Raw genomic sequence first — 12,659 nt, forward strand, 5'->3', positions numbered from 1 at the left:
GTAAGACTCATCTCCAGGGGCTGGGAAGGTGGCTCAGTGGTAGAACAAGCTTGCCTTGCATGCTTGAGGCCCTGGGTTCAATTCCTCTGCACCACATAAGCAGAAAAAAAAAAGAGGAAGTGGTGCTGTGGCTCAAGTGGTAGAGCGCTAGCCTTGAGCTGAAGAGCTGAGGGACAGCAGCCAGGCCCAGAGTTCAGGCCCCACGACTGGACCAAAAAAAAAAGACTCATCCAATTGACCACCAGAAAACCAAAGTGGAGCTGTGGTTCAAAGTATTAGAGCACTTTCCTTGAGCAAAAGAGCTCACTACTGATTTTTTTTTAAAAAAATCAAAAACTGTATTAACCTCAAAAGGCTGTTGGAGAGTGCAATAAAATAATATAGAATAGGGGGAGGGGGGAGGCTGGGAAGGAATGTGAAGGGTAAACCAAAGGAGGAGGCTGCAATGCTTGGTAAGAAATGTACGCATTATCCTGCCCATGTAATTGTAACCCCTCTATACAGTATGTTCACAAATAAAATAAAATAAAATTTAAAAAATAATATAAAATAATAACACATAAGGGATTGGGCTTCACACCCCTTATCTCATTCCACACTGCTGGAGCTCAGGAAGTTGGAGCACTGGTTCTCTCCTTTTGTTGATAAGAAAACTGAGGGTCAGAAATGTTTAGCCAGGGGCTGGGAAGGTGGCTCAGTGATAGAGCGCTTGCCATGGGTTCGATTCCTCAGCACCACATAAGCAAAAAGAAAAAAGCCGGAAGTGGTGCTGTGGCTCAAGTGGTAGAGCGCTAGCCTTGAGCTGAAGAGCTGAGGGACAGCGCCCAGGCCCAGAGTTCAGGCCCCATGACTGGACCCCCCCCAAAAAAAAAGACTGCAAAACCTAGAGTTCAAATCCCAATTCCAGCACACAAAAACAAAGGAGAGAAAAGTGCAACTTCTCATGTGACCTTTCTGCAGGCCTCAATTTCCCCTTTTATGAAGTCAGGGAAATGGATAGATATGGGCAAAGATTGCTAAAACCCCAGTGTCACTGGATGCTTTGAACATTTCAGTGATCGAGCAGAGATGGGAATGTGGCTTAGTGGTAGAGTGCTTGCCTAGCACATACATGAAGCCCTGGGTTCAATTCCTCAGCACCACATAAACAGAAAAAGCCAGAAGTGGTGCTGTGGTTCAAGTGGTAGAGTGCTAACCTTGAGCAAAAGAAGCTCAGAGACAGTGCCCAGGCCTTGAGTTCAAGCCCCAGGACTAACAAAAAAAAAAAAAAAAAGGCTGCTGAGTTCCTTCCAAAGTCCAGCATTTCCAGTTGTCCACTCTGTGGGGATAAATGGCGGCTGCTGTTTGTTTTAATAACATCTGTAGGAGCTTTATATCGCCTCTGTGTCTGCTTACATTTGACGCTGTGTATTACAGTTAAGAGTCTTTCACTATTTCCCATATAAACCTAGTTTTTTATGAGTTTGGGAGAGCTCAGCTGTAAAAACTCTCTCACGTCTTTTTTTCCCCCCCCCAAACAAATTGAGTTTAAATCAGGAGGCTAGTTTCAGACACTTCAGAATGTACATATTTTTTCTTCCTAGTCTACTTTTCATTTAAAAAACGAGGCTGGCTGATTTTTATTTATTTTCTTTTAAAGTGTCATTTCTCTTAGGAAGCTTTCAGAAGACCGTAAGCTGAACTGGCAGTGGTATGCAGAGGTTGTCTCTTCCTTTTCTTTTTTTTTTTGGGGTCCGGTGGTGAGGCCTGAACTCTGGGCCTGGGCGCTGTCCCTCAGCTCTTCAGCCCAGGGCTAGCGCTCTACCGCTTGAGCCACAGCGCCACTTCCGGATTTTTTTCTTTTTGCTTATGTGGTGCTGAGGAATTGAACCCAGGGCCTCAGGCGTGCAAGACAAGTGCTCTTCCACTGAGCCACCTTCCCAGCCCCCGTCTCTTCCTTTTCTAAGGAAGGCATTTTTTTTTAATTTTTAAAATTGTTATTATAAAGGTGATATACAGAGGAATTACAGTTACATGAGTCAGGTAAAGAGTATATTTCTTTTTGGACAATGTCACCTCTTCCCTTGCTTTCTCTGGGTTTTTCTCTCCCACCCCCACCCCCCTACCCACAAGCTGTATAGTTTTTTTTGTTGTTGTTGACAGTTGTGGGGCTTGAACTCAGGGTCTGGGCCCTGTCCCTGAGCAATTGTGCTCAAGGCTAGCACTCTACCGCTTTGAGCCACAGCACCACTTCCAGTTTTCTGCTGATTAATTGAAGGTAAGAGTCTCGTAGACTTTCCTGCCCAGGCTGGCTTCGAGCCAGGATCCTCAGATCTTAGCTTCCTGAGTAGCTCGGATTACAGGTGTAGACCACTGGCACCTGGCTATATAGTTCATTCCTAATAGAGTGTCCAGTAAGTACCATGGCTGCATTTGTTCATCCTTTGTCCCTCCATTTTGGTGCCTTCTCTTAGGAGAGTCTTTAATTTGTACTCTGCTCTTAACTGGTCTTGGAGCCCTGAATTGGTCCCTTCCATCCTTCTACCTCTTTCCTCAATGGTTCCAGAGCGGCATTGTTCCTGCCCATCTTTTCCCCCTCCCTTTTATTTGTGCCAGTCTTGGGGCTTGAACTCAGGGCCTGGCCACTGTCCCTGAGCTTCTTTTGCTCAAAGTTAACACCCTACCACTTGAGCCACAGGGCCACTTCTGGCTTTCTCTGTGATTACTTGAAGAATCTCAAGGACTGGGGCTGGGAAGGTGGCCTAGTGGTAGAGTGCTTACCTAGCATGCATGAAGCCCTGGGTTCAATTCCTCAGTGCCACAGTAACAGAAAAAGCCGAAGTGGCACTGTGATTCAAGTGGTAGAGTGCTAGCTTTGAGCAAAAGAAGTTCAGGGACAGTGTCCAAGCCCTGAATTCAAGCCTCAGGACTGGCAAAAGCAAACAAACAAACAAGGAGCTCAAGGATTTTCCTGTCCAGATTGGCTTGAACTTCGATTCTCAGATCTAAGCCTCCCAAGTAGCTAGGATTTCAGGTGTGAACCACCACCACCCAGCGCCTTCTTTTTCCCCCTTTACTTTGGGATCCAGTAAAATCCAATAGAAAGAAGCTGTATTTAGACACAAATGCATGATGCATTTCCATACACAGCTACACATTCACACCAGCAGAGGGGGGTGGGGGCTCCAGGATATGGAGAAAAGGCAGGTAAATGATGGCAGCCAAGCCCAACCTACCCTTTATCATCTAAATGACCTTAAGCAAAGTTCTTTTCCCTTGGAGCCTCAGCTGCTTTCATATTGACCCCTTTAAGGAGCATATAAAATGATGCATGCTGTAGGTTTAAATCTTTGCTTTGTAAGCCTGGCCCTGGTGGCTCACTTCTGTAATCCTAGCTGAAATCTGAGGATTGAAGTTCAAAGCCAGCCAGGACAGAAAATTCTGAGACTCTTACCTCCAATAAACTACTCAGAAAAAGCTGAAGTGGCACTGTGGCTCAAGTTGTAGGGACTAGCCTTGAGAAAAAGAATCTAAGGCCTAGGGACTTCTGTGTGTGCATGCACGCGCGTGCGTGCGCACACACACACACACATTTGCTTTGTGGATTGTAGCTACTCTTTCACAGATAGGTTTTATTTCTGTGTGTGTGTGTGTGTGTGTGTGTGTGTTTATATGTGCCAGTATTAAGACTTGAACTCAGGGCCTCATGCTCATGCTCTTGCTTGCCTTTTTCTATTCAAAGCTGATGCTCTACCACTTGAACCATACAGTCCACTTAAGCTTTTTGCTGGTTAATTGGGGATAGAGTCTCACCCATTTTTTTGCCTGGGCTGGCTTCAAACAGTGATCCTCAATCTCAGCCTCCTTAGTTGCTATAGTGCCCAAGCCTCATGACCAAATCTTAATCCAAGGTACTGATGGCTTTTTTTTTTTTGGTCAGTAATGGGGCCTGAACTCTGGGCCTGGGCACTGTCTCTTAGCTCTTCAGCTCAAGGCTAGTGCTCTACCACTTGAGCCACAGCACCACTTCCGGCTTTTTTTCTGCTTATGTGGTGCTCAGTAATCAAACCCAGGGCCTCATGTATGCAAAGCAAGCGCTCTACCACACTGAGCCACCTTCCCTGCCCCCTAATGGACTTATTTAACTAGGTCTCTAATTAAACCAAGGAGGTCTTTTCCTAGTTTTCTATCTTTAATTCCATGATTCTGTAGTTGTGTTTTGTAAGAGCCCATTTCCTTATGACATAATGCTGGAGTTCATTTCTAAATTCCTGACCATTCCATTCTTTTTTTCTATATGAAAAGGTATTAATTAAAAATAATGATTCTGGTGGGCACTGGTGGCTCACACCTGTAATCCTAGCTACTCAAGGAAGTTGAGATCTGAGGAACCAGACCAGGCAGAAAAAGTCTATGAGACTTTTTATCTCCAATGAACCACAAAAATCTTGGAAGTAGAGCTGTGGCTCTATACAGCACTAGCCTTGAGCACAAAAACTCAGGACAGTGCCCAGGCTCTGATGTCAAGCCCCAGGACTGGCACAAAAATAAAATAAAGTAAAAATAAAAATGATGGTAAGCTGGGAGTCGGTGGCTCTCGCTTGTAATCCTACCTACTGAGGAGGTAGAGATCTGAGGATCAAGGTTCAAAGCCAGCCCAGGCAGGAAAGCCCACGAGACTCTTACCTCCACTTAACCACCAGAAAAATGGAAGGAGTGCTGTGGCTCACAGTGGTGGAGCTCTAGCCTTGAGCTGAAAAGCTGAGAGACAGCGCCCAGGCTCTGAGTTCAAGCCCCAGGAATAGCACAAAAATAAAAACTAAAACTAAAAATAATGATGATAATTGCTTCTGCAAAGTGGTTCTTGGTAAATTTTTGAACACTGGGCAGGGAATAAGAAAAACAGCAGCAGGCTGGAGAGGAAGGATGAGCACCTTGAGAAAGATCAGAGATAGCAGGCTGAGAGCTGGGGGGTGCTCCCAGACCCCTGACTGGTCAGGGTGGGGTGGAGAGACTCCGTTCCTCTCTCCTGGGCTCCCCCTTTCCATCTCGGGAGTGAAGCAAGAAGTCCTGCCCATAGCCTCCTTAACAGGCCACTGGCTCGCAGACAGGGGTTCCAAAATGGGGGACCCCATACTGACTCAAAACCTCGTTTGCGAGTCAAACCCTCCCTCTCTAAACAGAGTTGGGGCTCTGCTATATAGTTTTCTGAACAGGATTGTTGTGGGGGGGCCCTGCTAGGTACCCCCTCCTTCCTCCCGTGAAGAGGAAGCAGCGGGTACGCATTCTTCCCATGCCTAGCATGCTTCACTTGGCTAAAAATAGTCTCCAAGAGCTGGCCCCGTGCACAGCCAGAGGTTTGTGAGCCTAACTGTGATCCCGGGTTCGAATCTAGCAAAGGCTCCTCTCTGCCGGCTTTGTGGAACCCTCAGTCTGCTTGCTCCTCATCTCTATTTCCCCAGAATTTAACTCCCAAGGATTCTCAGCTCTTGGGGGAAAAGAAAAAAAATACGTATATATAATATACAGTAGCTGCATATTATATAAATAAATACATAATATATTTATATACTTATATTTAAATGTTTACATTATGTTATATTTATAAGTTATACATATAAATATATTTATATTCATCTAAGTACTACATTTGTATTTATATAAACATATATATCACATATTATACGTGATATAATGATATATTACATATCATAGTTATTATAGTATATATTTATATGCGTATATTTATAAATTATATATCTTTTATAATCTATATGCATTACACATAGATAAAATTTAAATATAAGTATGTAAACATTAATTCTTTAAATACTTACATTTAAATGTAGTGAGTATATAAGTATAAATGTATATTATATTTACATTAAATATTTGTTTTCATATTCATATCTGTAAATAACTATGCGCACAGATGTAAATGTACGACTGTATGCTATTTTATACATGCACGTACGTGTATATATAAATAAACCTTTTCCCCCCCTTCTCCCCGAGGGGCCCTGGGGCCTCGGCGGGGCAGCCCCGAGGGCGTCGGGCGGCTCATTACCGCGAGGTGTTGCCCCAGTTAAATCGCCGGCTTCGTTTGATGTCGTGGCAGATGAGGGGGGTGGGTGCGAGGAGTTAAAAAACAACAAAAACAGAACAAGTACCTGAGATGGGGTGGAAAGGCTCACAGCTCCCCCCCCACTGCCCCGTGCCCCATAAAACACCTCGGATTAACCCCTTCGCTTCTGGAAAGGCCCGCGTGGGCCTCGCCGCCAGCCACCGAGGTGTTTATGAGCCAAGAGGGAGAAATCGGAGACACCCCGATGCGGGGGCGCAGGATCCTGGGGCGAGTCTCCCAGTCGTGTCCCCAATTCCAGACCTAGCTCAAGGTCGGGGTGCCGAGAGCACCCGGTGCCCCGCGCTTGCTTTCCGCCTCTTGAACCACGAAACGCAAGGGACCCATTGCTCGTTCACAGAAGCCCCAAAGCCTACCCGGGCCTCTCCCTCCGAGCGCCCAGGCAAATGCACCCGCATTTACGAAGTCCGACCAACCCTGGATGCTCCCCCCCCCCCACCCGAAATGTGGATTTGTGCACAAATCCACAAGTGCTCACAACTGTTTGCTAAGTGCTCTGCCAGTGGAGAGAAATCTAGGTTTCACCGGGAACCGCTAGTAGCTGCTCCTAAATGTCTAGCTCGGACTGGCCTCCCCGCTGAGCTGAAAGGGTTGCTAAGCCGGCCCCTGCAGGGTCTGCAGTCGCCAGCCACCACCCAGGTACCAAAGGGTACCTGGACGTGGAGTTTAATCCCCGGCGAGTGCATTCCGAGCCACCAGTGAATCTCCCGAACTACCCCGAGGCTCCGGCTTCTCTGGGACCCGCCCAGACCCTTCTTTTTCCTTCCTTCTCTTCCCTCCTTTCCTTTCTGTTCCTATTCCTTCTCTTGCCTAATTTTCCCTTCCTTTTTCTTCCCCTTCCTTTTCCAATAGTTCCACCAAACCACAGTCTATAGACATCCATGCTACATACTAACTTGCAAACATTGATTTCTTGCAAACATTGATTTTCTTCTGTCCTCCTGCCTCAAGCTAACAATTTTATTCTCCCTTCTAGGAATACATTCTTTTTAAAAATTTGGGCCAGTCTTGGAGCCCTGGCCTGGCCACTGTCCCGGAGCTTCATTTTGCCAGAAGCTAGTGCTCAACCACTTGAGCCACAGTTCCACTTCTGGTGCTTTTTTTGTTTTGTTTTTTTGGTGCTTAATTGGGAGATGAGCTTTGGATCCTCAGATCTCAGCCCCTCAGTAGCTAGGATTCCAGGCATGAATCACCAGTGCCTGGCTTCCAGGAATAAATTCTTTTCTTTTTCTTTTCTTTTCTTTCTTTCTTTTTTTTTTTCTTTTTGGGTACTGGGAATCAAACCCAGGACATTGCACTTGCTGAGCAAGCGCTTTGCCACTGAGCTGCATCCCAGCCCTCAGAAGAAAATTTTAATCTGCCTTTTCCCCTAGGTTTGGTTTGCAGTTTGATTTGATTGGTATCAAAGGAGAAACAAGGACTGTGACTTTCCAAACCCCAGAAGACACACCATGGAGAGGGGAAACTGACTGAGACATCACACAGGGGCCCCTCAGTATTTTAGAAAACTTTTTTTATTATTAATCAAGAGCATAGATACTGCCTTTGCCAAGGGAAGGGGGGGGGGTGAGTGTCCATATAGATCTGAGGTAGAAAAGGAATTGGGGGAAGCGAGGGGGAGAAATACCTGAGCACACCAGGCATCATAGGTAGTTTAAATACATAAAAACTTTACAACCTAGAGGAAAGTTTTTATTTAGAAAGAAAAAGAGTGCCAACTTTGGGGAAGGGGGAGAAAAATAGCTAGCCAGGTGTCAATGACTCACACCTGTAATCCTAGCCGACTCAGGATACTGAGAGCTAAGGATCACTGTTTGAAGCCAGCCAGGGCAGGAAAGTCCAGGAGACTCTTATCTCCAATGAATTGCCAAAAATAAAAAATAAAATTTAAAAGCTGGAAATGGTGCTGTGGCTCAAAGTGGTAGAACACTAGTCATGAGCACAAAAGCTCAGGGACAGCGCCCAGGCCCTGAGTTCAAGCCCCAGGAACCAGTACAAAAACAAAAGGCTATAATAAGAGAGAGAGAGAGAGAGGGAAGGAGGAAGGAAGAGATAGGGAGAGAGAGAGGGAAAAGGGAGGGAAGGAAAGAGGGAGAGAGAGAGGGAGGGAAGGAGGGGGAGGCGAGGAAAAGAAATGCCGTGAAGAAGAAAGGAAAGAAAAAAAGTAAAAAAAAAAATTTTTCCTTGGAAACCAGCACAAGGAAGCAGCTTCGTAATACAGGAGGAACAAAATTTACCTCCTCCAAACCTCCTTCCCTCTAGGTACGAATTACAGCAACAAAAAGAGAAAAATATAAAATAACATGGCTGTTGAAAAGAAAACAATACAAATCATTTCTCCATCTTCCTCCTCTGTGTTCTCTTACCCTGGCTAAAAAAAAAACGATTGATTCCTTGTATTGCATTTTAATTAAGAGAACCAGGCATCTGGAATTTGAACAAACCCGGGATGGGGGGGAAGTGGAGAGAAAAGCCAGATCGCAGAGTGAAGATGCCATTTAGGGGGGAGAAACCCTAAATTCCACACACACCCCTAAAAGATTAGACACATCCCAAGTGTTCGGGTGCTTGGATTCCAGTCCCTCTTTTCTCCAACAGGCCCTTAGTTAGAGGAAGTGGACATATATATATAGATATCTATATAAATTTCTCTTTCTCTTAACTGCAGTAAAGACAATTTCAAATGACATTGCACGTGCGATCCAAGTGTATGTTTTGCAAGCGGGTGACCCACTGCCGGTACTCAGAAGGGGCTCAACAAGACGCGTCCCCACAAGTCTCTGGAACCCAGAGAGACTGGCCTTTGCCACTGCTGCCTTTCCCCTGTTCCCAGGATACCAGATCAGCCAGCCGGTGGCGGCCAGGTCCTCCGTAGCACGGATCTTGGCTCACTGATTTAACTCCAGCGCCCAGACTTGCTGCGGCCAGCCGGTGCGCCCTTTAATCCTCTTCTCCCCAGGGCCCAACGCTGGAGGAAAGCCTTCGTGCTGCGGCTGCCAAATGGACAGAACAAGAAAAGAAGTGAAAGACAGGTTTCAATGTGTTGTTTTTTTCTTTCTCCAATCACCCAGCTAGGGAGGTAGGGGTGAGGAGGAAAATGCAGGCGAGGAGGAACTGGTAGCTTTTAAATAAGTGACGGATTTCTGTTTGTGAAATCGGAATAAACAGGCTCATAAATTTGCCTTTTATGTGCCAAGTTCCTGGGATCCGGGATGGTCTAACAGCGGCTCTTGGGAGGTTTGGTAAGAAAAAAATTCTCTATACTATCTGACAAAAAAAAAAAAAAACCAACAAAACAGAACGGATGAGTGTTGGTTTAGCTTTGTGGCACCCAAGAAATACTACAGTGAGGTGAATGGGAGGAATTAAAACAACAACAACAAGAACTTTAGCCAGGCTGGTAGCTCATGCCTGTAATCTTGGCTATTCAGGAAGCTGAGATCTGAAGATCCAGCCAGTCCATCAGACTTGGGATCCATGAGACTTGGGATCGCCAATGAAAAACAAAAAAGAAAAAGGAAAAAAAGCAGGAACTGGAATTGTGACTCAAATGGTAGAGTGCTAGCCTTGCTCAATGACAGCACCCTGAGTTCAATCAAGCCCCAGGACTGGCACCAAAAAAATAAAATAAAATAAAAATCAACTGTTGCTGGCACCAGGGTCTGTTCCCCCTTACCCCTGCCCCCAACTCCTGGCTTTCCAATCTAACTTAGCATCTGAGCTTGGATACAGAGTTGGGTACTACAGCTGGTACTTAGGAGTGCCTCTGATTGCAATGCCAAGGAGAAAGAGAGAAAAGATGGATCCGGCCAGGCCTAGTTCTAACTCCAGGCTCCACTGGCAAGAGACCCAGGAGGTGCTACTTAAAAGGATCCAGGGGGCTTCCAACCAGTGACCCCAAGTCCCTGACTTGCCCCACCATTACCATTCGAGATCAGAAAATAATCAAAATAACCCAGTGAGTTTTGATGATCTCTTGGGTCCCTCCCATGAAAGAGGGCCAGAGCAAAAGAACCCAAGAGAAAACTCCTTTGCGGGTCTACGGGTCACTTTTTCCTGCAGGCCCCACGGCCCTGGGCAGGAAAACCCAGAAAGATATCACTCTAAATACAGAAGACCAAGAAAAGCCAAAGGGGGATTTAAGATCTTGAAACCCAATGTGATTTGTTTCTTGTTTATCTACAAAAGCCGTTGATGTTGTTCTCTGATGTTGTTCTCCATCTAGACCAAAGGGGGGGGGGGATAAATGGAACACTGTGGTCCCGAAGTTGAGAATCTGACTTGTTTTACACCCCCTCTAAATCTTATTCCTTTGCTAGGTGTCCTTCTGGTTTTATTTATCCCTTCTTGGGCCTCAGTGTGCCTGGTCTGTACAATGATGGAAGTCGATTTGGCTCACAAAATCACGCAAAAGCAAATGGAAGCAACTCCCACTGGTCTTCAAAACCTGTTTTTCCAGGAGATTCTCAAGACCAATCAGCACCTCCCCAATTTGAAAGAGAAATAGGTTGAGAGCAACCTTTTAGAGGTTCAAGGCTTTCAACAGACTCTTCCCTCTAGGAAAATTGGAGGGATGGAGTGCGGTTGGGAGGGATGGGGAGAAATTATAAAAGGGGGGACACTGATCAAGATGTATTCTACTCAGAAACTGACACGTGGAATTCCTTTGTCCAACTACTGTTAATTTTTTTTCTTTTTTTCTTTTTTAAAGAACAGGGTGTCTTGCCAGCTGCCTCATGCCTCTAATCCTAGCTATTCAGGAGGCTGAAATATTGAGGATCACAGTTTGAAGCCAGCCAGGGCAGGAAAAGATCTCAATTAACCAGTTTTTCTTTCTTTCTTTCTTTCGTTTTTTTTTTTTTATAAAAAGCTGAAATTGTAGCTGTGCTACAAAATTGGTAGAGCATGAGGCAGAGAAAGTCGAGGGACAGCGTACACAGGCCCTGAGTTCAAGCCCCAGTACCGGCAGACATATTAAAAAAAAAAAAGGGAGAACATGGTGCCATTATTACAGCTGAATTTAATTATGGATCTGCCTCCTGCAACCATCTCAAAACTCTCCCCAGCCTTTCAAACCCGCACACACTCAACACCGGGGTGAGGTGGAGATTCTCTTCTACTGTTGGCAAGACCCGGGGTTCACACACACACACACATACACGCACGCACGCGCACACACACAAACTCACCATCTCCCTTTTCCTCTTGTTCTCCCGGCTACCATCCGCCTTTTTGAGCTCAGCCTTGAAAGCTTCAGGATCTCCAGCCTGGGCATCCTTGGCTAGCACATCCATCAAGTAGGCGATGTAGCTGGTAGCTAGGCGCAGAGTCTTGATCTTGGAGAGTTTGGTGTCTGCCGGCACATTGGGGATACATTCTCGAAGCTCAGCGAAAGCGCTGTTGATGCTCTCCGTGCGTCTCCTTTCCTTCTTGGGTCCAGAACCTTTCCGCCGGCCCAGGCGGCCTCCGATCGCTTCCAGTCGTCCGGGGCTCTGGCCTGGCCTGGCATCGGGACCGTAGGCAGCGGCAGCCACGGCGGCACTGGGCGACGGCCCGCCGGCTGAGAAATCAGGACCAGCGTCTGTCGGGCTCAACAGCCAGCTCTGAAAATAGGGCCGATCCTGATGACAGCGCGACGCCGGGCCAAAGAGAAAAGGCTCGTGGAGCATGGGGTGCGCGGGGTGCGGGTGGTGATGGTGGTGGTGAGGGTAGCTGCCCACGAGGTTCATGGCTGGAGAGGCTCCTGGACGGGGGGGGGTGGGTGAGTGGGGGTGCCTCCAAGATGGATTAACGTCGCCCCATGCGCCCCCAGAAATAATCGGGGGGCCACGGATGGGCAGTCGGGCTTCCCCGCGCGCACTGCTGGGTGGCGGCTTGACTGGAGCGCTGGGCACCGTGCAGGAAGAGGACACGCGTGGCCCCGCGGCCTTTCTGCGTGCCCCCCCCACCAGAGGGAGGACGCGCCGTTGGCTAAAAGATCCGTTTAACCCTTCTGCGGACTCCCCCAGCGCGATCTGGCTTATTTAAGGCCGCGGCTTTGATGTCAACCTCTCCGCCCAGCCAATGGCAGGGGGGCGGCGGAGGGAGAGGGGGTGGTGGCTTTCCAGGTTGTTCTTTGGAAAAGTCACTCTAGTCTACGCCGCCTGCGGGGAACCAAGCACCGGCCCCGCCTCTGTCCCTCCCCTCTCAGGCCTGGAGGGGGAAGGGGGGGTCTCCAGACCTGAGGCGCCCCCTCCACCCCTCGCCTGCCGTCTCCCAGGGCTGTAAATGACCCCACACACACACACACACGCACACGCACCCTCTGTGGATCTAGCGGAAGGAATCTAGAATCATCTATTGCCGCCTTCTAGAGCCCATCCCATGAGTTTACAGATTGGGAAATTGAAGCCTAGAGGGGGTGGGGGGAATGGTTCTTCCGAGACGCTCACAAGTTCAGAATCGGAGAGATTCCAGTGCTACCAGTGCTGAGCTCCAAAGGGCCAGCCTGGCGCCAGAGCCAGAAGCTGGCCAGGCGCTCCGGGTAGGCACCAAACTT

General features: G+C 47.4%; 1 protein-coding gene across 1 annotated transcript; it reads right to left on the reverse strand.

The window, feature by feature from the left end:
- Positions 1-9,009: 9,009 nt before the first annotated feature.
- Hand1 (heart and neural crest derivatives expressed 1) lies at positions 9,010-11,850 on the reverse strand. The gene is made up of 2 exons (XM_013034911.1): positions 11,311-11,850; positions 9,010-9,114 (listed from the first exon to the last, which is right to left on the reverse strand). Exons 1-2 carry the CDS (start codon positions 11,848-11,850, stop codon positions 9,010-9,012), a joined length of 645 nt encoding a protein of 214 aa, XP_012890365.1.
- Between the last annotated feature and the right edge of the window lie 809 nt (positions 11,851-12,659).

The sequence above is a fragment of the Dipodomys ordii genome, unplaced genomic scaffold, assembly GCF_000151885.1.
Source record: "Dipodomys ordii isolate 6190 unplaced genomic scaffold, Dord_2.0 Scaffold200, whole genome shotgun sequence".
In the NCBI taxonomy this organism is placed as follows: domain Eukaryota; kingdom Metazoa; phylum Chordata; class Mammalia; order Rodentia; family Heteromyidae; genus Dipodomys; species Dipodomys ordii.